Here is a 26840-nt window from a genome sequence, read left to right as displayed (position 1 = left end):
CCCTTGAGTTTAAAATATTTCATAAGAAGGAAAGATGATTCTGTTGCATTATTAGTTGCTCTCAAAGTGGGCCAAGATTAATAAGAAAAAGTGACAATGTATTAACCTTAAACTGTTCATCTGGCAATTTGAAGATGTTCACCTGTTTTCTGTATATTACCCAACTGCTCTTTCTCACACCCCTGGTAGAGGCATCTCTCCATTGTGGGGATGTGTGCGTGAGGTTCAGGTCTGCACGGTTCCATGTTTCACTGCTAAACCAGAAACAGCTGGCGAGTCAACCTAGCAGTTTGCACCTGCAGCACCGATTGTTCCCTAATGAAAAGCACACTTGCCATGTACGGTCCCCGGGGAAAGATTTAGTGGAAGAAAGATCTTCGCACCGAGACAAGGTTGAGTCAGTGGATTTACGAGACTGACAAACTTTCAAGACTACATCATTGTTTAGATTGTTTGCCTAGAGCGGCTAGAGGGCTGAACGTTCCTACCGTAGAAGATCTTTTGTGGTGTTTTGCCACACCCTACTTCTGTGAACATTTATACTTCCCTTCCGCTGTGCTTGTGAAAGGTTTATGATATGTATATAAGTCTTCCTCCACGCTTGTCCACCTGAGACCCCTGAAACATCCTCTGATTTGTACACAAACTACAATTTCTAGAGCTCAGTAGTATTACAAACTTCAAAAGATATAATTCCTTGCATTCACATTTTTTTTAAAGTATATCACTTCGGGCCAGGGCCGGCCCTAACCTTTTGGGGGCCTTTGCCATGGAGCTGAGAGAAGATTTTGCAATATAGCACATTTCATGCAATTCTACTCGTTTTGCCATCAGGTGGAGGGACAAATGTGCAGTTTTACAGATCATTTCCTGCAGTTCTACATATTTTACCATGACTTATGCCATGTTGATATGATATCTGAGTGAGAGTGACTAACAAAATCAATTGGGGCCTGTCATGCTAAACAATGTCTCCCAGACAAAAAAGTGTCGTCGTCCCCTGCATCACAATGGGATTCGATAAACTATTAGCGTCCGTTGCTATATCAATGGTATGATGACCTAATGCTCCAATTTTGTTTTAGATCATTACAGCCTAAATGGCGTTATTTTCAGCACGCTATACAAACAAAGTTGATTTCCACAAGACAATCGCCGTTTAAACTTGTTTTGTTTAGCCAATAAGATGAAAACATTACTTCTAGCTACTTTTGTGTACCTTGTTAACATTTCAACATGAAATCCATGTCTTTAACATTGCCAAGTTTCTGAAATAGCAAAAAAATCTTGTAATCTGCTTGACACATTAATGTTACTTATCTTACAGATACAAAGTCAGCTAATTTCCACTCCATTCATATGCAAATCCGTTTGATTCATACACTGGCTTGTCTGGCTGGCATGTTTTCATTTTAACCTGCCCGTCCCTTATCCACACTGAAATAATATCATTTCAGTAGTCCTCTATTATGATCAAATATAGATATATATCTATCTCGCATAGTTCATTAGTACACCCTTGTGTTTGAATATATATGCAGCTATTGTCCCAGGATACAACAATGAATAATGTTGAACTAACAAATACCATCAAGGGATACCTTACAATTTATAACAACAAACACCTTGTGAAACAGCTGCGAAAACCAACCTGGCCATTTTTAAGATTTAAATATATAAATGCTGATATTTTTGGGGTACCGATGTCATTAATTTATTTTCACCACATTTTGTTGGAACACTCACATGGCAGTCATAGACTGAAATAGTGAATTCTGGTGTGTGGAATAGAGAGGAGGTGGGTGCTGTGTGGGTGGGAGGTTCTGCCTGTCACTTGTTCTCAACAGGCATCCAGTCTCAGAAGGGGGACTTGAAGAGGGAGACTACAAAGTCCAGGCACTGAGTGTTTGCAGTGCTAGTGTTTTGAGTTAATCTGTGTATCTCACATATTATGTGCCCAGTATGATGGAGCAAGAAAACTTTCTTAGCAGGTAATGACAACGGTAGCTGTAGATGTAATGAAAAGTTGTAGGGTGGTTGATAATGAAGCATATCAGGTGGATCCACGTCTGGGTGTTAGGCAGAACCCCTAGGTCCTGGAGAACAGGAGCAGAGTAAATGGAACAGAGTAGGAGACAGAGACATAAACAAGCAAACACACAGGTTACATTTAATGTGATGGATTAGTGCAGTGTTACAAATGGAAGATGTGTAATCTTTAACCCCTTTTGAAGGTATATCCTACCTCAAGCTGGTTACCCCGCCTACTCAGAGCACAGAGAATCAGACTGATACAAACTAAATGGCTCTGTTGGTTCAGATACCTCCTGGGTATTGATAATCGATTGCCCTTAAAGTCATTTGGAGAGGTAAATTAAGGAGTGACATTTTTATAAGCTTTCTCAAATGTCAAGCAAAGCTTAACATATTTTGTCTCATGGGCTTCGCCGAAGTGTAGGGCGTCAGGGCTTTCAGTGGTGGACCGTCCATCCACTCCAACTGGAGAAGATTGCTGGCTTCCGCCCGAGTTAACCCTAGGAAGACGAAGACAAAAAGATCAGTGTTGGGGAAACTACAACTTCAGGTTATTTTGTGTGCAAATGCAAATAGTTATTATCTGAGATGTTTATATTCACCTTAACAGATGGTGACCCCAGCTAGGAGCGAAAGAGCAGCGAGGTTTCCCAGCTCTCGCCTTCCTTTCGTCCTTCTACCAAACCAAGTCATTTACCCGGATGTCGAAGCACTTTGTCCCCTTCTTGAATCTCCTCCAGTTTGCTCTCCTTCTGTTTCTCCTGCACTTTGTCGATGTTCTGTCCGACCTTGATTGATAATAGAAATAAATGCAATTATATTTCATATTATTACAAATACATTTCTTACATATCTTTTGGAGGGCCAGAAAATAAATGAACAGTGGACAATCATTTTTACCTGGCCAAAAACCACCACATCCTTCTCAGCCCGTGCCTGAAGGTGGTCCTCGAAAGCTTTCTGATCTGGTTCGACAACTTCCACCACATCAGGTGGGGTTTCTGTGATCTGAAAGGACGTTATACAAAAATATCAATATGCAAACAACACTAAGTCAATCACACATTTGAACAACTACAGTATATGCAATTATTGTATATACAGGTACATTTGCATTGTTTACTTCAGTCTGCTGCCGCTCCCGTCTGCATATCAGGCGATCGGTGAGTACTCTGTGGAGGCCTGGACGCTGCTGTTGTGTGCAAAGAGAATTAGGTTGTCCTCTCACCGTTCCTGGTACCTGTCCAGGGACTTGCCCATGGCAGTCTTGAGGGTCTGGTTGGTCCGTTCATCCAAAACCTGAAGGAGGGGGAAGGAAAAGGATATCTATTGACAATGTAAAATATTGAAATATGTCTTATGTACCATAAAATAAAATAAATAAAAAACAGAATATAACCAATTACATCCGTACCTTGTTTTACTCAAGATGGCCTCAGGAGAACTGTGGGTGTTGAAGATGTCCATCACCTTGGGAGGTGGCCTCGCCAGTCTTGTCCTTGATTGGCATCATACAAAACAAAAAATCCAAAAATCAATTTTTGGTTCCAAGCTCCCTTTTTTAATAGGTTACAGAAGAGAATTTAGAATTTAAAGCACATTCTCTTCCTTTACTGACCTTAATGCATATTGCTTCCACCCACTTGGTAAAGTGATTGGTCACTGTCAGAAACTAGCGGTTGCCTTTCCTGGATTTAGTGAAGGGTCCGATGAAGTCCACCCCTAACATTTTAAAGTGTTAGAGAGAAGATTACTTTATTCTTACCCGTATCTGTGTCATGCAGTATGCAGATTTTCATATTTGTAAGGATACTAACACACATGCACACACACACACACATACACACATACACACACACTCAGACACATTCTATAATAAATAAAGCAACCATTACAAAACAACTTATCAGGGCGAAAATGGTATTGTTACACTTACCGATCATGGTGAAACAACTTTGATGGGCTTCAACTCTGGCGCAACAGTCTTCACCCTCTCAAACTTAACTTCTGGCAGGCTAGACAAGTACTGACCTTTTAGCACAAAGTCACATTGAAACACCGTGTGCTCTCTGATATGACATTCATTGAAATCCTAATCATTTCAGATATAATAGAATGTGATTGATAAACAAAAGGTTATTTCACTTGCCAAGCTGTCCACATCCTTGACAAGCCCACGCCAGAAGAAGCGTAGGTGTATTTTGGCAATCATGCGCTTCATTCTGAATTGGCCACATGCTTTCGGTCAGCACAGCCTCCTTAATAAAAAAGCACCCTCCTGTGTGGCTGGCCATCCTTCCCTCGTAGGTACATGGGATTGCCTAACAAGTTGGAAGAGAAGAGTTGTTGAAATAGTGATTTCTAAGTCAATTTGCAGTGCTGTCTTTCTCTGTTTCTCTCTGTCTTCCAGTCTCTTCCCAACTCTCTTTCCCTCTCTCACTTTCATCCTTTCTTTAAAATGTCCCCCCTCTGTCTGTATGTACTGTATATGTCTGTCTAGCAAAGACACCTAGTTAAGTGCAGTTGGAATTATCATAATTGCTCACACCTATCTATTCGATTGATCCGGGTTAATTATAGCTAGATACCTCAATATGACAGACATATAACTACATGTATTGCTACATGCATATTGCAACATGTACAGTAGATGACCAACTAGCTAGACAGAGCATGATTGTTGAAAAATGGTTATCTAACAGAAGTAAACTGCTTAAGATTACCCTGAATTATGAATTTGTGAATTTCTCTGCCCCCTACAAAACTTGTGCTTCTCTTGTCGAGATCAGTGCTGCCTTCATAGAATTTTGCCTGGTTGGAAAGATAAATTGGTAATTTGGCCAGGATTACTATAAATTTAGATAGTCTTCCCAGCTAATTTACCAATCTAAAAAATATTAGCTGACATGGGCAAATAAAATGGTCACTGAGTTTATCAAGAAGTGGATAGGAGATGTTGTACCCACTGTGACTATTCAAACCTACCCTAACCAGAAACTGTGGATAGATTGCAGCATTCGCATAAAACTGAAAGCACGAAACACTGTATTTAACCATGGCAAGGTGACGGGGAATATGGCAGAATACAAACAGAGGAGTCGTTCCCTCCGCAAGGCAATCAAACAGGCAAAATGTCAATATCGAGACAAAGTGGAGTCGCAATTCAACGGCTCAGATACAAGATGTAAGTGGCAGGGTTTACAGACAATCACGGACTACAAAAGGAAAACCAGCCACATCGCGGACACCGATGTCTTGCTGCCAGACAAGCTAAACACGTTCTTTGCCCGCTTTGAGGATAACACAGTGCCACTGATGCGGCCAGCTACCAAGGAATGTGGGCTCTCCTTCTCCGTGGCTGATGTGAGTAAAACATTTAAACGTGTTAACCCTCACAAGGCTGCCGATCCAGACGGCATCCCTAGTCACATTCTCAGAGCATGCGCAGACCAGCTGGCTGGTGTGTTTACGGACATATTCAATCTCTCCCTATCCCAGTCTGCTGTCCCCACATGCTTCAAGATGGCCATGTTTATTCCTGTACCCAAGAATGCAAAGGGGTAACTGAACTAAATGACTATCGCCCCGTAGCACTCACTTCTGTCAACATGAAATTCTTTGAGAGACTAGTCAAGGGACATAGTATCTCCACCTTACCTGTCACTCTAGAGACACTTCAATTTGCACACCTCCCCAATAGGTCCACAGACAATGTAATCGCGATCACACTGCACACTGCCCTATCCCATCTGGACAAGAGGAATACCTATGTAAGAATGCTGTTCATTGACTACAGCTCAGCATTCCACACCATAGGACCCTTCATTCTCATCATTAAGCTTGAGGCCCTGGGTCTCAAACCCGCCCTGTGCAATTGGGTCCTGGACTTCCTGATGGGCCGCCCCCAGGTGGTGAAGGTAGGAAACAACATCTCCACTTCGCTGATCATCAACACTGGGGCCCCACAAAGGTGCGTACTCAGCCCCCTCCTGTACTCTCTGTTCAACCATGACTGTGTGGCCATGCACAACTCAATCATCAAGTTTGCAGATGACACAACAGTAGTAGGCTTGATTACCAACAACGATGAGACAGCCTACAGGGAGGAGATGAGGGCTCTCGGAGAGTGTGGTGTCAGGAAAATGACCTCTCACTCAACGTCAACAAAACAAAGGAGATGATCGTTGACTTCAGGAAACAGCAGAGGGAGCACCCCCCATCAACAGCAGTGGAGAAAGTGAAATGTTTTAAGTTCCTCTGCATACACATCACTAACAAACTGAAACGGTCCACCCGCAACAATGCCTCTTCAACCTCAGGAGGCTGAAGAAATGTGGCTTGTTGCCTAAAACCCTCACAAACTTTTTATGCAGAATTGAGACCGTCCTGTCGGGCTGTATCACCGCCTGGTACGGCAACTGTACCACCCACAACCGCAGGGCTCTCCAAAGGGTTGTGCGGTCTGCACAACGCATCACCGGGGGCAAACTACCTGCCCTCCAGGACACCTATAGCACCCGATGTTAAAAGGAAGGCCAAAAAGATCATCAAGGACAACAAACACCCGAGCCACTGACTATTCACCCCGTTATCATCCAGAAGGCAAGTACAGGTGCATCAAAGCTGGGACCGAGAGACTGAAAACAGCCTCTGTCTCAAGGCCATCAGACTGTTAAACAGCCATAACTAGCACAGAGAGGCTGATGCTTATATACAGACTTGAAATCATTGGCCACTTTAATAAATGGAACACTAGTCACTTTCATAATGCCACTTTAATAATGTTTACATATCTTGCATTACTCATCTCATATATGTATATACTGTATTCTATACTATCTATTGCATCTTAACTTATGTCGCTCTGACATTGCTCATCCATATAGTTATACATTCTTATTCCATTCCTTACTTAGATGTGTGTGTATTAGGTTTTTGTTGTGGAATTGTTAGATATTACTTGTTAGATATTGCTGCACTGTCAGAACTAGAAGCACAAGCATTTCGCTACATTCACTACAACATCTGCTAACCATGTGTATGTAACCAATACATTAATTTGATTTGACTGTCAGTAAGAAAAGGGAAACTGCTGCTGCACCACCAAATGTAGAAATGGTGTATTCTACTATTCTCAACAGTAAGTTCACAAAAAAACGTTTAGAAAATGTTGGTCGGGACCTAGGAAAGAGTTTTCCAAAATCGGTCCTGGGGCCCCCTCTGGGTGCACGTTTAGGTTTTTGTCCTAGCTCTATACAGCTGATTAAAATAACCAACTCATCATCAAGCTTGGATTATTTGAATTAGATGTATAGTACTAGTCAAGTCAAACTTTATTTGTCATATGCGCCGAATACAACAAGTGTAGACTTTACCGTGAAATGCTTACTTACAAGCCCTTAACCAACAGTGCAGTTCAAGAATAAGACAATATTTACCAAGTGGGCTAAAATAAAAAGAAACACAATAAGAATAACAATAACAAGGCTATATACAGGGGGCACCAGTACCGAGTCAGTGTGCAGGGGGTACAGGCTAGTTGAGGTAATCTGTACATGTAGGTGGGGGCGAAGTGATTATGCATAGGTAACAAACAACAGCGAGTAGCTGGGGGGGGGGGTCTGTCAATGTAAATTGTCCGGTGGCGATTTTATGAATTGTTCAGCCGTCTTATGGCTTGGGGGTAGAAGCTGTTGAGGAGCCTTTTGGTCCTAGACTTGGCACTCCGGTACCGGTTGCCGTGTGGTAGCAGAGAAAACAGTCTATAACTTGGGTGACTGGAGTCTCTGACAATTTTATGGGCTTTCCACTGACACTGGATGGCAGGAAGCTTGGCCCCAGTGATGTACTGGGCCTTACACACTACCCTCTGTAGCGCCTTACGGTCAGATGCCGAGCAGTTGCCATACCAGGCGGTGATGCAACTGGTCAGGATGCTCTCGATGGTGCAGCTGTAGAAACTTTTGAGGATCTGGGGACCCATGCCAAATCTTTTCAGTCTCCTGAGGAGGAAAAGGTTTTGTCGTGCTCTCTTCACGAATGTCTTGATATTTTTGGACCATGATAGTTCGTTGGTGATGTGGACACCAAGGAACTTGAAACTATCGACACGCTCCACTACAGCCCCGTCAATGTAATCCATGATCAGCTCCTTAGTCTTGCTCACATTGAGGGAGAGGTTGTTGTCCTGGCACCACATGGCCAGTTCTCTGACCTCCTCCCTATAAGCCGTTTCCTCGTTGTTGGTGATCAGGCCTACCACTGTTGTGTCGTCAGCAAACTTACTAGGGCAAAAACCAAAACGTGCATCCAGAGGGGCCCCAGGACCAAGTTTGGGAAACCATTGCTTAGGTGACCACCTACGTAGCTTACAGTATACCAAGGGCTGGCCCTGGTTCAAGCAGTGTAGGCATGTGTGTAAAACCCTTGAATTCATTGATATTAAAGTGTTCACCATTATTATATTCTGTGTTTGCAGGTAAGCCATGCATTTCTCTATTTCAAGGCATTGATTTGGAAAAGAGGGATTCAATAGCAATGTAGGTTTTTCTTTCATTACATTTCTTTCATCGTGAATATTGGCCTTGTTTGATATTCATGGAGAATATTATGAGAAGATAAATTGTTTCATCTTAGATTTCATTGAGCCATGTCACGAGAGAATAACTCCCCTCGATCCAGCGGGGTGTTGCCAGAGAGGTTTGATAGATTGATAGAATAGAAATTGGGTTATGAAGGAAATTAGCAAAACATTACCGAACCACATCAACTTGATCTATGGTACACCAATGAATTGTGATGAATATGCGAAAGATGAAATCACTTTTTTATTGTGGTGAGTTTGGCTCAAGACCTGGGAAGATATTGTATTGCTGTAGATGCATTCAATTAAGTTGATTTGTTGGGGGGTTAAATGGCCTTTTTAAGCTTTGTTTCATAATGTTCAAGGCTACTTTTTTAGGTGTTAGTTAGGGTTTTTATATCATGTCATGCGTGACAGGTCTATGGATAAAGACAATTTGATGGAGCTCAGATGTGCTTTGTTCTGAGGCAAGGGGTGGGTAGGGCAGGGGTTAAGGGGTTAAGGTGTTACATTTTCATCTGAGCAGGTCGAGGGACAGTGTGAGGCTGCCAGGTGGCTCTGGGGAGCAGAGGAGACACCCTAGTTGAATATTTCATCCTGACGGATCTTGATGGCGGTGAGAGGGGTCAGCGGTGAAGACCGATGGGAAAGTGCTAAAGTACCGCTCCTTCTGGAGAAAATACAATCTGAGACAAGAAGCAGAAAGCCGAGGTATAGATACGTGGAACTAGAGGCGCAACGGAGAAAAAGAGCAGAGAGAGAGGGCGGGAGAAAGGATGGGTTATAAGGAGAGATTGGAGAAATAGAGAGGGAGAGAGAGAATTATCATTATGCTTGCTCTGTGTTCATCAAAAGTAGTCCATTCAGGTTCTCTCTCTCTCTCTCTCTCTTTCTCTCGCTCTCTACTTACATTTGAATCATATAACACTCTTATTTAGCGTTACTGACAGTAAGTGCCTGTATCAAGGGGAACAACAGCATAAAATGTACATCCTTTTATAGAATCCAAAACCTCTTAAAACCCGTTAAAAAGCAGTAATATGCACAGGAGCAATGTGCATAATGAACCCCCACCCCAGCCTTCTGTGCGGCATATTGAATGAGAAGCCCAATTGAAGAGCTCAACAGTGCCACTGCCCCTTTGCATAGTAATGATAGACACACACACACACACACACATTCCACTGAGATCCACTAAGACCTATTTTCCTCTACACATGATGAAGAAACACACTTGAATCATTTTCAATTTGAGATGCTTCAACCCTAAGGAGGAGAGATAAACAAGTGCAACAATAGAAAGAAAACAGACTGTTCCCTGTGGCTTTTTGAGCCAAGTTATCACTTTGAAGAAGATCAAATTGATCTGCACTAACGGAATAATATTGCTATTAGAATATTAAATTGAATCAAGATTCTATGAGTTTCATTCTACTCACGGTCACTGTGAATGTTCCTATCCCGTGACCCACTCAAGTACACTATGGGGAAATTCCTTCTCATCTCTCTCTCTCTCTCTCTCTTCTCCCTATCTCTCCTCCTGTTGCAAACAAATCCATACCACACCAAACATATTCACTTCTCACAGTACATGATTATGAAAAAGTACTCAAAGTTTAACAGTTGTACTAAGACAGTGGGGGAAAATGGATTGATCTTTCTCTACCTCTGTCTTTCAGCATCTTCAGGGGATAAATCCACTAGTCTGTGCGCTCAGTTTACAGCAGACTCTCTTCTCTTCACCCCCCAGACCTCATTGCTTCCTCTCTTCCCCTCTCAACTTCCTCTCATGTGATAAGGGTGTGCGTTTTTATTAACACCTGGGAAGCTTGTTGTTTCTCATAAGTTATGAGCGTCCCCCGCATTTGACTTGCAAATGTTTTGGTGTGGCAACAATCTATAGCGGCATGGCTGATGATAACTAACTGACTGGCCTAGGCAGCGAGGTAATTGGGAAACGCATAGGACGGAGGATTACTTTTGACAGGTCATTCATCCCACTTTAGTTAATGGTAAGCGTGCCTGGCGGCCGTGAATGGAACATTCAGACCTCACGGTTGGGGCTGGCTCAGTTTGTTGACCAGTCATTCTCCCTCTCTCTCTCTCCTTCTCATTCTCTCTCTCTCTCTCTGATGCCGTCACATTACTGCAGTGGTGGAATCCTAAGCAGTAGACTACGAGGACACATAAAGCATAAGTATGTTATTGGGCAGCATTTGAGCTGCTGGCCACAGTATTTTACTAAATGTATAAGAACACAAAATACTATTATTTTGAAAATAATTATGACAATATGAAAAAAGGCTGATCTATGGATTCATTTGACCTAATGTTTTATTCAGTGATATATGGGCATATAGAAAATATAATGTTGATAAATTAACAAACATAGTGCTCAGTGTTTTGTTTGTCCAGTTTATCACAGTTAGGAAGGGAACGTCACCCACACACACACACTGCCACTGCCACTGCGTCTCATCACACTCTAGTCTTGTTGCATTATCTCCTGCTCTGAGTGAACCGGTCTCACGGCCGACGCGCTGAGCTGTCCGACAGACAGGCTGCTGTCGGCTGTCGGATAGTATCCATTAAACTGCCTGGTTATTTCTCTATCGTCAGGGGCGATGGTCCCCTGACATCTCCCCAGCACATCAGCATGAATCACAGAGGACACATGAATGAAAGGAGACACTCGCACGGACAGAGAGAATAAAATAGGGAAAACTACATGTACGTGGGCTTTGATAACAGGCGTGTGACTTAGCATAAAGATGTGAGTGTGGATGGGGAGATATCTCAATTGAAGCCGGCTCCCAGCAGGAGGTTCTCTGTGGAGTATGTGGCGCAGTGGGTGGCTGATGGGAGAGTATGGTGGAGGAATAATGTGTCGCTTGGAATGCAGCTGTGCTGGCTAAGGCCCTGTTCACACTCAAGTGTGAACTGATTTACAACACATTTGTTTAAACGGTTGTGATACAACAGAGTTTTTCCAAAATAATTACACAAGTGCTGTAGAGATACCGCAAAAAAATGTTTTGCAGACAAGCTCTATCAGGTTGTATCACCATTGTGTCAAATACGTTGTACATCAGTTGTACAACCGGAGTGTGTACGGGGCCTTAGACCGCAGCTGAGTGGTGGAGGATTGTGTAATGGACAGATTTTATACAGTAGATCTAGAAGAGAGTTCTGTGAACGTTATGTGATGAGGCTATGTGAACACACTGAATATACACCGAAACACACCAAGGTTACTTGTGTGAAGTGCTTCCCTAGTAACTTTGGTGTATTGTGTGTTTATTATCCTAAGTCTACATAGCCCTGTCCCAACATTAATTTGACACTGATTGTGATGGTATTTCTGACACTCGAGCCCAGTGCGTGTTTTAAGTCGAAGGTCATCCTTTTTTCCGTGGCACAGATGTTTCTCACACTCGATACGTTTCCAGCCCTCCATATTAGCCTATTTCCCAGCAGGCTGTAGCTAATGTATCGGTACTGAAGCTCTCCCTGCCAGGGACCTGTGCCAGATTCATGTCATCTTCTCTCCAAAACTTGGGTGAGATTTACAATGGAAGAATGTTGCGTAACACACGTTTCGTCAATTCGCCCACAGTATAGCACTACTCACGAACTTGTGTCGACATTTTATGATTGTGTTAATCCAGTTATGTTCTTGTAGAATGTTCCCTTTTTTTTTTTAATAGTTATAGCCCTATAGATCTAGATCTATGGACAGGTGGGTTATTTAGCAATAAACCGATGCGTGCGTAACTGTGGAGCACAACAGGCAGGGTTGGCTTAAAATCAAAGGATTGTTGACATGTCAACGATATTTCCTCTCCAAATCTTTATTGGAAACATAAATACATTAGCACAATGAGCACTTATTGTCTCTCAAATACATTGTTACTGTAGTTGGTTAGCTAGCTAGCAAATGTTTGTCACATTAGCATAGACGTGGCAAGAGTCAAAAACACCTCAAAACAAAGTTATCAATAACAAGATGCAACAAGCTGAAACGATCCACCTATGATTCCCCACATGGCAGCTTCTTGTCATTGTTGCTATAGCGATTTGATTTGACGGTCCGGAATCAAAACAACACACAGACTTCTGCTGTGGATGCTCGTGCATCGTTTTGTGACATTGTCATCTAACCGGTCTATATACACTACTGTTCAAAAGTTTGAGGTCACTGAGAAATGTGCTTGTTTTTGTCCATTTCAAATAGCATCAAATTGATCAGAAATACAGTGTAGACATGGTTAATGTTGTAAATGACTATTGTAGCTGGAAACGATATCAACATTGGTGTACAGAGGCCCATTATCAGCAATCATCACTCCTGTGTTCCAATGGCACATTCTGTTAGCTAATCCAAATTTAGTTCCTCTGTCCAGTGTCTGTGTTCTTTTGCCCATCTTAATCTTTTCTATTTATTGGCCAGTCTGTGATATGGCTTTTTCTTTGCAACTCTGCATAGAAGGCCAGCATCCCGGAGTCGCCTCTTCACTGTTGACGTTGAGACTGGTGTTTTGTGGGTACTATTTAATGAAGCTGCCAGTTGAGGATTTGTGAGGCGTCTGTTTCTCAAACTAGACACTAATGTACTTGTCCTCTTGCTCAGTTGTGCACCGGGGCCTCCCACTCTTTTTTCTATTCTGGTTAGAGCCATTTTGCTCTGTTCTGTGAAGGGAGTAGTGAAGGGAGTAGTACACAGTTGTACGAGATCTTTAGTTTCTTGGCAATTTCTCGATTGACGAGTTTCAGAAGAAAGTTCTTTGTTTCTGGCCATTTTGAGCCTGTAATCAAACCCACAAATGCTGATGCTCCAGATACTCAACTAGTCTAAAGAAGGCCAGTTTTATTGCTTCTTTAATCAGAACAACAGTTTTCAGCTGTGCTAACATAATTGCAAAAGGGTTTTCTAATGATCAATTAGCCAACATTAACAATGTCTACACTGTATTTTTGATCAATTTGATGTTATTATAATGGACAAAAAAAATTGCTTTTCTTTCAAAAACAAGGACATTTCTAAGTGACCCCAAACTTGTGAACGGTAGTGTATATCTAACCTCTTTTTTTTCAAAGCCATTGCTACCCCGCCTGATTACTGTCATTTTAATTCAAAATTCAAGGTTTCAATCCAATTTTTACCCAATTAATTTGAGTTTACTGATCTAATGCACATTAAAAAAAAATATGTATGAAGTGTTTTATGTATTTGGTATAGAAAGCCAACAGCAGGTAGCTCCCCTAATCCAGCTCTAACAATGGAACTTTTCTCTGTTAGATGGCTGTTCACTCCTTTAAGCTCGGTCATTAGACAGATTGAGGTGCAAACAATATCAAACAGAGAGAAAGAGGGTGCAGCAACACATGATAAAGGAAGTAAATGCTTCAACAGAAGTATCTTTTACACCTTCTTCCTGCCCTAAACTCACAGAATCTGATCGATAGACTTTTGTTTTGGGGTACAGCACGATGTTATTTGAATTGATCATGCATTGTTGGCTGATGACTATTGAACTTGATTTGAACAATGAAAGACCAAAGAGAGAGTGAACAATTACATTTGATTGTGTCTACTGACTAAGATTAATGTGCAATATGTCTGTATCTGAGTTGGAAGACAGCTGCTGTAGCTAATATTAAACGTCTAACCCCCGAAGAAGCTCTAAAGCAGGGCTCATCAACTATATTCAGCCGCGGGCCAATCTTTTCTTGAGCGGATGGTCAGGGGGCCGGAACATAATTACAAATAATTTGTAAACTGCAAATTGACCGCAAGAAGCCCAAACATATATAATATTTGACTAAAACAGAATCATTTCAAACATACGATCACATATATCTCTCTACTATGGAACAGATTTCCAAAATTAAAATCACTTGTAGCTGATTTGCTGGTGTTTTTACAATCTTTTGTGTGCAGCAATAGAAAAATAAACAATAATACAAATAAATCACCTGCCGCAAGTTAGGGAACCCTGCTCTAAAGCAAATCATTTTCTCTTTCCACCACACCAAGGGATGTAAGGTGGTTGATTTAGTGGTCCGCTCTAACACTGTATCTCACTTAGATTCTATACTCTCCTCTCCCCCCCCCCCAGATGGACCCAGTTCAGAAAGCTGTTATGCATCACACGTTTGGAGTTCCTCCCTTGACGAAGAGAAGACACGTCTCGTGCAGCGTGTGCCAACTGAGATTCAACTCACAGGTGAGGGAGCTTCTGGAGATCACACGGGGTACCAAATGCCCTCGATGAATCCTGTGTTGTGTTGAGTCGTACTGACCTGAATAACAAAGCACGACGGTCCACTCCTACATGTTCGACCCATATTTACAGGATTGCAGAAGATGTTGATGAGGTCATACTTCAAGCAAAAGACATAATGGGCTCATGAATCTTGAAAAGTATATGTAATTTGTTATAAAAGAGGACACATTGCATCCTTAAGTCAGTTGTGAAATAGCACATGATGTCACTCGTCTCAAATGAGGATGTGTCCTGAATAATGTATCCAGCACAACATGCCATCTCTGTAATCTAGGGCAAGTTTCTTGTAACAGCTTTAAAGTTGGAGTAAGCAACTGTTATCTTGCAATACATTACAGCAGTTGTTTAATAATAAACAAAGTAGTTCTGATATAACCCTCATTACTAAAATGCTTGGAAGCTGAATGTACAATTTCCTTATTCTTACCATCAATACGCATTTTCCTACAATTGAAAACACATTTTTTGAGCCAAGGGTAGTTAATTCAGTAGCATTACAAAATGGCATCGTCATACTTCCTCCTCTAAGGAAGCTAGCTATCTATTCAGGGCCCCAATGTGCTAGTGATTACTCAATGCGACGGTTATTATTTCTTCAGCATTGAGGTCTAGCTCAGGATAATCATCATCCATCCCAGCCATCAATCACAACTCCTGAGCAAACAGAAAAAGATGGTGTTTACCTATCAAATCTCCGTGGTGCCGAGATAGGGAGAATACATTTCAGTTTGATGTCACTTGGGCATCAAAAATACTTTATCATCTTTGCAGATTGACTATATAGGAGTTTAAATTGGATGGAGAAACCTGGTGGACTTGGAGGTTGTTTGGGTGGTGGATGGTGTGTGTAGCTTAGCTTACTTTGGTGAAGAACGGAATACCTGAACTTTTGAGTGGTGAAAAAAACTAAAATACACACAATATGTACCATATAATTGGGATATTCCCACCCAGTTTTCCTCTGCGCTAAGTAAAAAATGCCTCAATAAGCTGACACCGCTCTCAAATATCTTGCTGAAACAGTAGAACTATTTTTTACCTTGAGTCATTCTTTAGAGGAGGATGTCTCCTCACATTTCAACCTGAGGAGAGAACTACTGATGTTCTGATTGGTGACCGGTAAAACACAAGCCACAAACACACTCACTACCACCAAACCAGTATCACACTGTGGAGAACTTCACACTGATTCTTTCCATCTCTTGCTTGGCTGTTGACAGACAATGTCAGTCTATAAAAAGGGCCTGAAGTATCTGCTTCTCTTCTTCAACTTGCTGCCCTGGATCGATGGATGCATCCTTATGGGTGTCTCCATCTACCAAAGTGAATATGGATGGAAGCAGTATAGCAGATGAAGCAGTCCCAGCTCTAAAACTGCACTTGGTCATTGGAGTCATCATGGTATTTGGCTTCCTGGGTTGTGTTGGAGCTATTGTTACAAGGTAGGGGTGGTATACGGAAGATAGCCCTATTTGGTAAAAGATCAAGTCCATATTATGGCAAGAACAGCTACCATAAGCAAAGAGAAACCACAGTCCATCATTACTTTAAGACATGAATGTTAGTCAATCCTGAAGTTAAAGATGAAAGTTTCTTGAAGTGTAGTCGCAAAAACCATCAAGCGCTATGATGAAACTGGCTCTCATGAGGACCGCCACAGGAAAGGAAGACCCAGAGTTACCTCTGCTGCAGAGGATAAGTTCAATAGAGTTACCATCTCAGAAATTGCAGCCCAAATAAATGCTTCACAGAGTTCAAGTAACAGACATGTGGTTTTATTGATCTAATTACACCGCCAGCAATATATTTCCATACAGCCACCCATATACTGTATAGTGACTATAACCCAACCAAAAATGTCACCGGTTTGGCTGATCTATATGTTTAGAGTATATTTTAAGAATGACTTAAAGAATGCACAGAACATGAAATATCACACGTGGGAATCCACTTAAATCTTTTTGTGCGATGATTGACTGACTAATTGGCTAATTGACAGTCTTATTTGATAAGATGTCTTTCTCACTTATAGACCATCCAAAAACGGATTGCCTCCTTCCCCACCTTAATCTGGTCTGTGTCAAATCTCAAGTATCGTTAAGGCAATTCTTCCACATCATTGCTCTAATGAAAGATGAATTATGGTCTTGATTACACTAAACACTCATCCATATCACTTGTCTTCTGGCAAAGATCTACTGATGGCTTGGATAACTGGAGCATGACATAAGGAAGCAATATATTGGAGGAAAGATAACATAGACATTAATTAACCAGGTTTCCATCCAACCTTTCTATGGGTGTAAAGAATATGTCGGATAAAAAATGGTGTGACAGGCCTGATGGGAAACAGCAAATTTGTCAGAAAACTTTCCAAATTTCAACCAAACAAAATACGCTAGACAAGGTGGGATCTTTTTGTCTCTGTAAAACGAATGATGCAGGAAATGGAGGTGGAAATGCCTTTATGCGCAAATATTGATAGAATGACAATCATCATATCGAAGTAAATTTGAAGACACGTGATGATATTGTGTAGCCCTTCCACTATGACTCGTTTAGCAGGCTGTGTATTAGGCTACAGATGAAATAAGTTGTGAACTTTCACAGGGTGGTGAAAGTGCAAGTTGATGAGCTTGATACTGATTTCCAATAAATATCTAGGGTCTTATTCTGATGACATGATTATCGAGGCTTGGCTGCCATTCGGAAAAATCTAAATGATCTTGCTCTTATCATGTAGGTATCTACCCGCACTGTATCTACGAGATGTTGGTTAGAAGGCACGTGCCAAGGCCAGAAATTCACTATGTAACGCATAATTTCTTCTGACTTCAGAATATTTGCATGAAAATCTGTTGCCAATTGGATGGAAACCTAGCTAGTGCCATGCTTGGCTTTTATTTTGGTTCCTTGCATTAGAGGATTTAGTATTTAATGCATTTTCCAATGCCAATAATTGTCTATGTCCTCCACAGACTAAATCAATTAAGGTTGAGTGTAGAGAAAAGGTTTTTATTCTGGAAATTTCCATCTTGTTGATTTACTGTAATGGCATGGAGAAATTTTCTCCTAAAAATTGCAAACAGCAAGTAAGAATTCTTGTCACGGGCAAAGTCAGCCAGAAAGTAGATGGAGGTAAACAAGGACGACTGAAAGTTCTTGCATGTGGCCCAGTCCATGCGTCTGGGTAAATCCGTTGTGAAGGTGAATCTTGGAAGAATCGTGTCTGGACTCTAAACTCAAACAGCTACACATTAATGAAACATCAGACTATCACAGATTCACCATCACATGGCCCCTGATACTATACTGACATGTGAGACAAAAAATCACATAACAGGCAAAGGAGCATGGATAACATTGTAAATTAAACTGGGACAAACTCTGCAGCACATTGTCCTTGTTAATGTCATTAATGTTCTTTTGATGCTGAACCCCTTTAAAGTTTTTGTCTACTCAGCACTATAAAAGGCAAAGCTTTGTAATACCTGCTCACTGTGTTATGTATATTTCATGAGCCACTGATTTGAGTTAGTTTTTGGTCACAGTTTGGCCAGGTTTAAATCGAGCCTGCTATTTGTTCTTCTCACAGAGCCAAGCCTTAGCCCACTACAAAGGAACAAAACACGCCAAGAAGCTGAAATCTCTGGACGCTACCAAATGTAAGCTCAGAGGTTCAGTGGTCACCAAGGAAACCACCAACCATGAAACCCCTAAGAGCATCAACCCTCCAGCAATGTGCTACGGCACTGACAGGAAAGGTTGGTCAATTTCCTTTACTTTCCTTCCGTATCCATTGTTTTTTCCAATCCCCATCCACTCTCTCTGTCTGTCACTCTTTTCTTTGTCACATCCATCCAACAAATTTCAAAAGGTGCCGAGTCTGACGAAATACCTGACCAGGTCCCTTTCGTGTTGCAAATGAAAACAGTACAGAAACAGTGTGCTGATAGTTCTCTTTCTCCACATCCATTTGTTTTCACCTGGATAACATTACTGCACATGTTGTATATCTGATCATGGTGTCACAATAGAGGAAGTTGGGAGCAGGAGGAAGTAGATACAGGAGACGTCTTGATGATGTATATTTACTACAGGAGACAGGCACCAGGACCAGATAAGCTTCACTGTCTTTTAATCTTTCTAAAATGTAGTCAGTGGAGGGTGACCTTCTGTCAATTCCATTAGTCTTACAGCTAAACCCATTGGACCTGGAGAACCAGAGTGCTCTCTGGGTAACCTCTGTCCACTAGTGAAGTCTTCCTGTATCCATCTTTAATTGCCTAATAAAACAGCACCAATGAAACCTTGAACCATGGCTCTCCAGGATTAGGTCTGAGTGCCTCAGTATAGGGCCTACAATCCAATGTTCCATGAGTAAACGATTTTAAACCAGGAGCACATTTCTGGAGCACATACAAGCATCCATATTTTTGTATTTTACTTTACCTTTATTTAACTAGGCAAGTCAGTTAAGAACAAAATCTTATTTTCAATGATGGCCTAGGAACAGTTGGTTAACTGCCTTGTTCAGGGGCAGTACGACAGATTTTTACCTTGTTAGCTCAGGGATTCGATCTTTCGGTTACTAGTCCGACGCTCTAACCACTAGGCTACCTGCCGCCCAATAATTGAGCTCAGGTTCTGCGATTCCTCTTTACACTCTGTAAGGCACTGCATTGTGAACTCTCTGGTCCCGCATGCTCACACCTGCAGAATAGGATCATTCACAATTTACAGAGAGGGTATCAACATATTTCAAAAGTCATCAGATATTTATTCCAATGGGACAATGTTTTGTCCCCACATTGTAGTTACTTTACCCCTACCTACCTGTACGAATTACATCGACTAACCTGTACCCCCACACATTGACTCTGTACCGGTACACCCTGTATATAGCCTCGTTAGTCAACAAACTGGTCAACAATCTGGTCATTCCACATTTTAAATGTAGGAGGGGTATTAGAGGCCACAATAGAAGAATACATTTCTTAGCAAAGTATGTAATATTCATAAGCAAATTTTCTCTGTCAGGAACAAGAACAAAGTCCTGCTGGGCATTAAGATAGATACACGGGGTCATTTCAAACTGTACATCTAGTATTTTCTGTGCAGCAGTATGTATAGATTGCCAAATTCTGGCAATCTCTCTACAGTTCCAAAATACATGCATATAGGTTCCACTTTCAGAGGTACATCTTTTACAGTTAGGAAAGATGTCCGTTTTCATTCTATGGAGTCTCAAAGGAGTGTAATAAAATTTGTACAAAAATGTGTAATTAGATTCTTTCATTTTTACATTAGTATAGGAGCAGTATACCCTGTTGCAAACCTCCGCCCATAACTCATCACTGAGAGTCAGACCAAGGTCCTTTTCCCAGATTATTTTCAAAGGAGTAAAGGAGGAGCCTCCTTTCTCAGAAAGGAGTCTATAGGTGTAAGATATTTGCCTTTAATGGATTGTGCTGTGACAAGAAGGGTTTCAACTTCATTCAACTTCATTCAAGTTCTAAACCTCCTCTTGGAGGTAAATGAGGAAATGACATGTCTAATTTGAAGATATTTAAAAAATGTAAAAGCTCTAGAGCTCTTGAAAAGATTTCAGTGTGGTGGTTTTCTGATGAAATAGGTCTGAAAAGGTCCTGATTCCGAGAGTATGCCAAAGATTAAAGTTGGCATCCTTCAGGAATTTTGGCAAGTCTGGGTTGCCTACTATGGGCGAGTGAGAACATATTTGGGAGGAAATGCCAAGGTATTTCTTACAGTCCCTCCACGCTAGTAGGGTGCTGTAAATCACAAAGGTTTTGGCTATGTTGCCCACTACACTAAAGTTATTAATGAATATAATTGAGCTTAGTGGCAATGAACCACAGGATTGGGCTTCTATCTGAATCCACGCTGACTCTTGTCTGTTTGTGATCCATGTTAGCATGTTGCGGATTTGGGCAGACCAGTAGTACAATTGAAGGGAGGGAAGGGCAAGACCACCCTTAGATTCAGGTTTCGATAGAGTGGAGAACTTGATCCTAGGTTTTCTATTGCCCCATATAAATTTGGTGATGCTTTGGTTAGTTGTTTTGAAAAAGGAAACTGGGAGACAGCATGGGAGCATCTGAAATAAGTAGTTCAGTCTAGGGAGGATGTTCATACGGATGACATTAATTCTTCCTACTAAGCTAATTGGGGGGGAGATCCAGGTTTGGAGATCGTTCTTGATTCGGTCCAGGAGTGGAAGATAATTTTCCTTGAAAAGGCTATTCAGATCTGGTGTTATGAAGATCGTGAGGTATTGAAGCTGCTGTGTTTTCCATTGGAAAGGACATAGTGTCTTCATAGAGCTGGTGAGTGTAATATTGAGAGGGCAGACAGTGGATTTGTTAAAATGTATCTTATAACCTGAAAACTTGCCATACTGAGCAATTGTGTCTAAAATGGGAGGGATTTCTCAGGGTTGGATATGTAGAGCAAGACATCATCCGCGTAAAGCGAAATCTTGTACTTGAATTGCTCCTTATCAACTCTGCTAGCGGCTCCGCCCCAACAAGTATAGCAGGGGGGACAGCGAGCACCCTTGTCTTGTGCCCTGTCCCAAAGGGAATCTGTCAGAATTCAGTCCGTTATTAGTCACCATGGCATTTGGATGAGAGTATAGTGATTTGATCCATTTAATAAAGTCTGGGCCCATATTGAACTTTTCTAAGACTGAGAACAGAAAGCTCCACTCCATCCTTTCGAACTCCTTCTCAGCATCCAGTGAAGCCAGCAGGACAGGGGTCTTCTGTGCGTTTACTTGATCAATAATATCAAAAAGATGGCAAATGTTACCAGAAGAGTATCTGTCTCTAATAAATCCAGTTTGGTCTGCTTTTATTATTTTGGGAAGAAGAGTGTTTAGTCTTTTGGTGAGCAATTTGGTAATTATTTTGTTGTCGAAATCCAACAAGCTTATGGGCCGGAAGGACGAGCAGGATAGAGGGTCTTTGTATTTTTTGAGCAACACTGTAATGCGAGCTGTGTGCATTGAGTCTGGGAGAACTCAGTTTTTGCAAAAATCATCCAGCATTGGCATGAAAATAGGGCTAAGCTGGGGCCAAAAAGTTTGGTGAACTCTCTGGGGAATCCATCTGGGCCTGGGGACTTGTTAGGTGGCATGGAGGTAATTGCCTCCAGGATCTCCTCAGGAGTGAAGGGGGAGTTGAGATATTCTTGGTCGGTATCTGATAGTTTAGGTAGCGAGAGTCCCTCTAGGAAGGAGTGGAGTTCTGCCTCTGTGTGTTTTCTCTCAGAGGTATATAGTTTGCAGTAAAAATCATGAAAAGTTCAATTGATATTTTTTGGGTCATATGTGACCTCGTCCTCTGCTGTTCGGATAGCCGTGATTGTACGCTCTGACTGCTCTTTTGTAAATCGGTAAGCAAGCAATCTACTGGGCCTATTGCTATACTCATGGTATTTCTGTTTAGTAAAGAAAACTTATTTCAAATCTCCCAAGTATAGTCCAAATTCAGTTTGGCTTTGGCTGCTTTAAGTTGACTCCAGGAGGTGCTGTCTGGGGATTGTTTATGTATTCTTTCACAGCATTCTAGCTCCATCTCAAGATCTAGCCTGTGTGCTTCCATTGCTTTTTTCTTAAAGGAAGCATATTCAATTAGATGACCTCTTAGTGTGGCTTTGGCAGCGTCCCACATTGTGGCCGGAGAAACAAGAGAATCTTCAATGTCTTGTGTGTAGTCGTCTATCCATGTAGTTACCAATGTATGTAGCGCTTCATTTGATAACATGGAGGTGTTGAATTTCCAGCCCTTTGACCTCGGGATGTTTTTGCAGAGGTCAAAGCGGAGGTGGACAAAGGCGTGATCTGAATGTGCTATGGGTCCGTTTGTACACGTGGCTGAATTTATGATACTGGTTGGGATAAAAATGTAGTCTATACGGGAGTAGGTGTTATGGACATTAGAGTAGTATGTATAGTCCATAGATGAGCTATTACTCACTCTCCAGTCCCATCAGTCCCATCTCTTTAGTAAGAGAGTTCAACATCTTTGCAGACCTAGGATTTGTGATGGGGACTTGAGATGATTTGTCTAGGGTTGGGTTAAGGGTACAATTAAAATCTCCGGCCACCACGCCAAAGGAAACACAATACTCATTGAACAGGGTTATCATTTTTGGCATGAAAGCAGGAATATCTGTGTTAGGGGCGTATATGTTTAAGGGCTTGTAAGTAAGCATTTCACAGTAAGGTCTGCACCGGTCGTATTCGGCGCATGTGACAAATAAAGTTTGATTGGAGTTGTGAAGGTAGAGTATACCAGGTAACTTTTTAATATAACGTTTGCTCCACAATGGGGGATTTCGTGAATGTTGGTCCTCCTCATGCTTTCTTAATTGAAACCCCCTTTAGCGAGAGCGATAGTGATATCACCCTTCAGTCTGGTACACACCTAGTGAATTCCAAAACAAGCTTTAGTTTATTCAGCCAGTATATCTTTTAATATTTATGCATTTGTTAAAGAAATGCAGTCCAGAGCTCACTCATAGGTGTGTTTCAAGAGCAAGCCCACATCTCACTATGTGGAAAATATTGTTCACAAAATAATGTTTAAAAATAAGACCCTGAAAGGCCTCAAAGACAGACCATTAAACACTGTACCGGGAAAGGAACAAATAGCCATAAATCATTTTCATCACTGACCTCCCAAAACAAAACAAGCAGGTTTCTCCTCCACCTCACTGTCGTGTCTACAAAGCGTGGGAGCATCCGTTTGTCAAAAGTGGCGTTGGGTAATGAATATTAATGTGCTCAGATGTCAGGGAAATTAATTGGCGAGGCGGGTAAACGCCACATTATCTTTAGGGCTGAAGTATTTAGCGGTATATCAGTGCCCTTGAGCTCCTCTAATGAAAAGCAGAGGTCAGGGAAGAGAAATGGCTACGGAGAGCAGATATGAGGAATGGGGAGAGGAACTGCAGTCTCTCTTGATAGTGGGATCTCAGTGTTGATGCAAAACTTCTGCCAAAGAGACATTATAACACACATTCTGTGTACATGTGAGTTCATGTATTTTCTGTATGCATTTTGAGGATGTGTGTGTGTGTGTGTGTGTGTGTGTGTGTGTGTGTGTGTGTGTGTGTGTGTTTTAGACTTGTGTGTGGTGGCTTCGAATTGACAGCTGGTCACAGTGAGATTGTATAGATTATCCAATGACTTAGCCACTGCATGTCAAGCTGTGTGTGGGGGTGTCTGTCTGTGTATGTGTGCATGTGTGCGCGCATGCACGTGGCTAAGAAAGAGAAGAGTTGCCCATAACGCAGTCACCATCTCTCTGTTCCAGTCCAGTGCCTGAGGAAATGTACCCTGATATTAGCTATTAAGGAGCAGATTGTCAGGGGAGCCATGCCTGCACTGACAGCAGCTGCACAATAGAAAAGGCATGGGACATGGGGGCTAGCTTAGGCTTGTTCAGCCATCAGTTAACCACTAAAGCTCCCCATGCACGTCTCCTAACCAACAAGGAATTCAAAGATCCAAATCTGTACGCACTGAGTTGGAAAACGCCCTTACACACAGACCTGCATCACAAAGTGGCAAAGCTGATGACTCTGTGCATGAAACCTGCTTTTCACTTGCGTGGAACTATGATTTACTGTAAATACCCTCATTTGTGAGATGTTCTGAGGAGGTTTAAAGCTGTAGAAACTTTTCAAAAGGATTTTGTCTGGAGAATGAATTCCAATGAGGAAGGAGGGGCTGAATGAGTCAACGGAAGATCTTTGACCATTGCTGTGAAATATCTCAAAGATAATTTTGCTCTGTTATCCAAATGATAATCACTAACATTATAAATACACTTCTGTATCAAAGGAAAGAATGCCTCACAACTGCAGGGCCTTGAGGGGTTTCTGTCCTTTAAGTCATGGTGGCATATAATGGGGCTCAATCATTTTAATTAAAGCGCTTAATCCAGCATCATTGAGAAAGGTAATCAGATATCATGGGGCGCTCTGTGATTGCCTGGAAGCCTAACGAGAGTGTAAGGATTTGAGAAGAGCATTTCTGCTCTATCGCCAAAGGAAATCTCCTTGGCAAACTGAGAGCTATAGAGTTATAGAAACAGGTGACGTGGGCCTCCCGAGTGGCGCATTGGTCTAAGGCACTGCATCACAGTGATCGAGGCATTACTACAGACCCTGGTTCGTTCCCGGGCTGTTCCACAACTGGCCGTGGCCAGGAGTCACATAGGACGGTGCACAGCGTCAACCAGGTTAGGGGAGGGTTTGGCCGAGGGGGCTTACTTGGCTCATCGCGCCCTAGCGATTCCTTGTGGTGGGCCGAGTGCCTGCAGGCTGACCCCGGTCGCCAGTTGAACGGTGTTTCCTCTGACACATTGGTGCGGATGTTAAGGACGCGGTTAGGCGGGTCATGTTTGGAGGACGCATGACTCCACCTTCACCTCTCCCAAACCCGTTGGGGAGTTGCAGCGATGAGACAAGATCAAAATTGGGGGGTAACCAGAAACAGATGACGAAAAAGATGGGGAGCTCTCCAAGAGGGTCATGATAGCTGTCTCTTTTCCCCAATCGAATTCCCTCTTTCTTTGTGGCATCCAATCTCTTTCCCTCTCTCTCTCTCTCACTTAATTGTGTCCCTCTTTTGATTTGATCTCCTTTCCTCCCCCTTTCCTTCTGGGGCCCTTGCACTCCCTCCTCTTCCTTTCTTTCACATACTGTATTTTTCATTCCCTCCTTCTCTCTCACTGTTGCTTCCTCTCCAATCTCTCTTTCCCTCTTCACGCTCTCGTTCCGTCTCCTTACTCCTTTCCTTATTTACTCTATTACCCTTTATCTTCCCTTTTCTCTCTTTCTCTCCCTCACTACCCCCCCTCTCAGCCCATAGCTGTCAGTCCCCACCCGCCACCTCTCTAGATTGATCACAGTCATTACCTTCATTAATGAGAGGTGATTGAGTTCTTAACAGAGCCAGTTAGGTCACAGCGAGTGGGGATATGGATTACTGGAGCCTTCCCAGAGTAGAGGGCGTTTTAGGCCAGCCAAGTACACTATAATCACCTGCTCGCGAAAGGCAAATTGCGCTTTTAATGACGTTATGGAACATGAGTGCCCTGCAATGCAAGAACAGACACATGCATGTGCCTACATTGCCTCTTGAACAGGCCGCCCTTGATTGAAATGGAGGTGTGTCACTGAAATGGGATTTCCTGTTTAAAAGATGAAGCAACGAAGAGTCACATCCGTGCTTGTGTGTGAACAGTACACAACCACACACATACTGTAAATATAACATACTGTGTATACTCACCACAAAAACACAGTGTACATAGAGAGAGTACATACTCAAAAGCACATGTATAGAGACACACATGTGCGCATACAAGCACAATACATGTATGTTGACAGACAAACTACAAAAACACATTTAACCCTGCTTTTCAAGGACAAATCAAATCATTATCTTGTGCTGAAAACCTGCCCACAGAAGGAGGTAGGTTGACAACTCTTGGTCTCTAGTGAGTTGGCTTTGATTGAGGGATTGGCTTAGTGTGACTGCGGGGTGTTTTCATACCTGGCACTCAAGAGAAGGCTGGGAGTAGCTGGATGATAATTGCAGGGGGGTGAGGGCACTGTTATTGTTTTCCTCTTAGCATAAACAGTATTCATCGGTGACAATGTGAAGCCCACCATCAATTACCATCCAATTAAAGATTCACCCAAATGCTAATTATGGTGGTGTCGTGTCTTTACTATCATTAAATTGAAGACATAGTTTTTATCAAAGATTCTCTGTAATTAGTATTACGCGATCAACTGATTAATCATGTAAATGTAATTAACCAGGAAGTCGGGGCACCAAAGAAAAATATTCAGATTATAAAGTTAGAATTTCCTAAAATAACTTTTCAGATATTTTA

General features: G+C 42.0%; 1 protein-coding gene across 2 annotated transcripts in view; it reads left to right on the top strand.

Moving 5' to 3' along the window:
• The window catches only part of znf385d (zinc finger protein 385D), a 46588-nt gene that overhangs the window by 13306 nt on the left and 6442 nt on the right, over nucleotides 1-26840 (top strand). For both annotated transcript variants that reach the window (XM_024396007.2, XM_024396021.2), the window contains exons 3-4: nucleotides 14737-14844; nucleotides 18500-18668. In XM_024396007.2, the coding sequence (XP_024251775.1) occupies nucleotides 14737-14844; nucleotides 18500-18668 (277 nt within the window). The remainder of the gene's footprint in view (nucleotides 1-14736; nucleotides 14845-18499; nucleotides 18669-26840) is intronic.

The sequence above is a fragment of the Oncorhynchus tshawytscha genome, linkage group LG03, assembly GCF_018296145.1.
Source record: "Oncorhynchus tshawytscha isolate Ot180627B linkage group LG03, Otsh_v2.0, whole genome shotgun sequence".
Lineage (NCBI taxonomy): Eukaryota > Metazoa > Chordata > Actinopteri > Salmoniformes > Salmonidae > Oncorhynchus > Oncorhynchus tshawytscha.
This window is presented reverse-complemented; position numbering and strand designations above follow the sequence as displayed.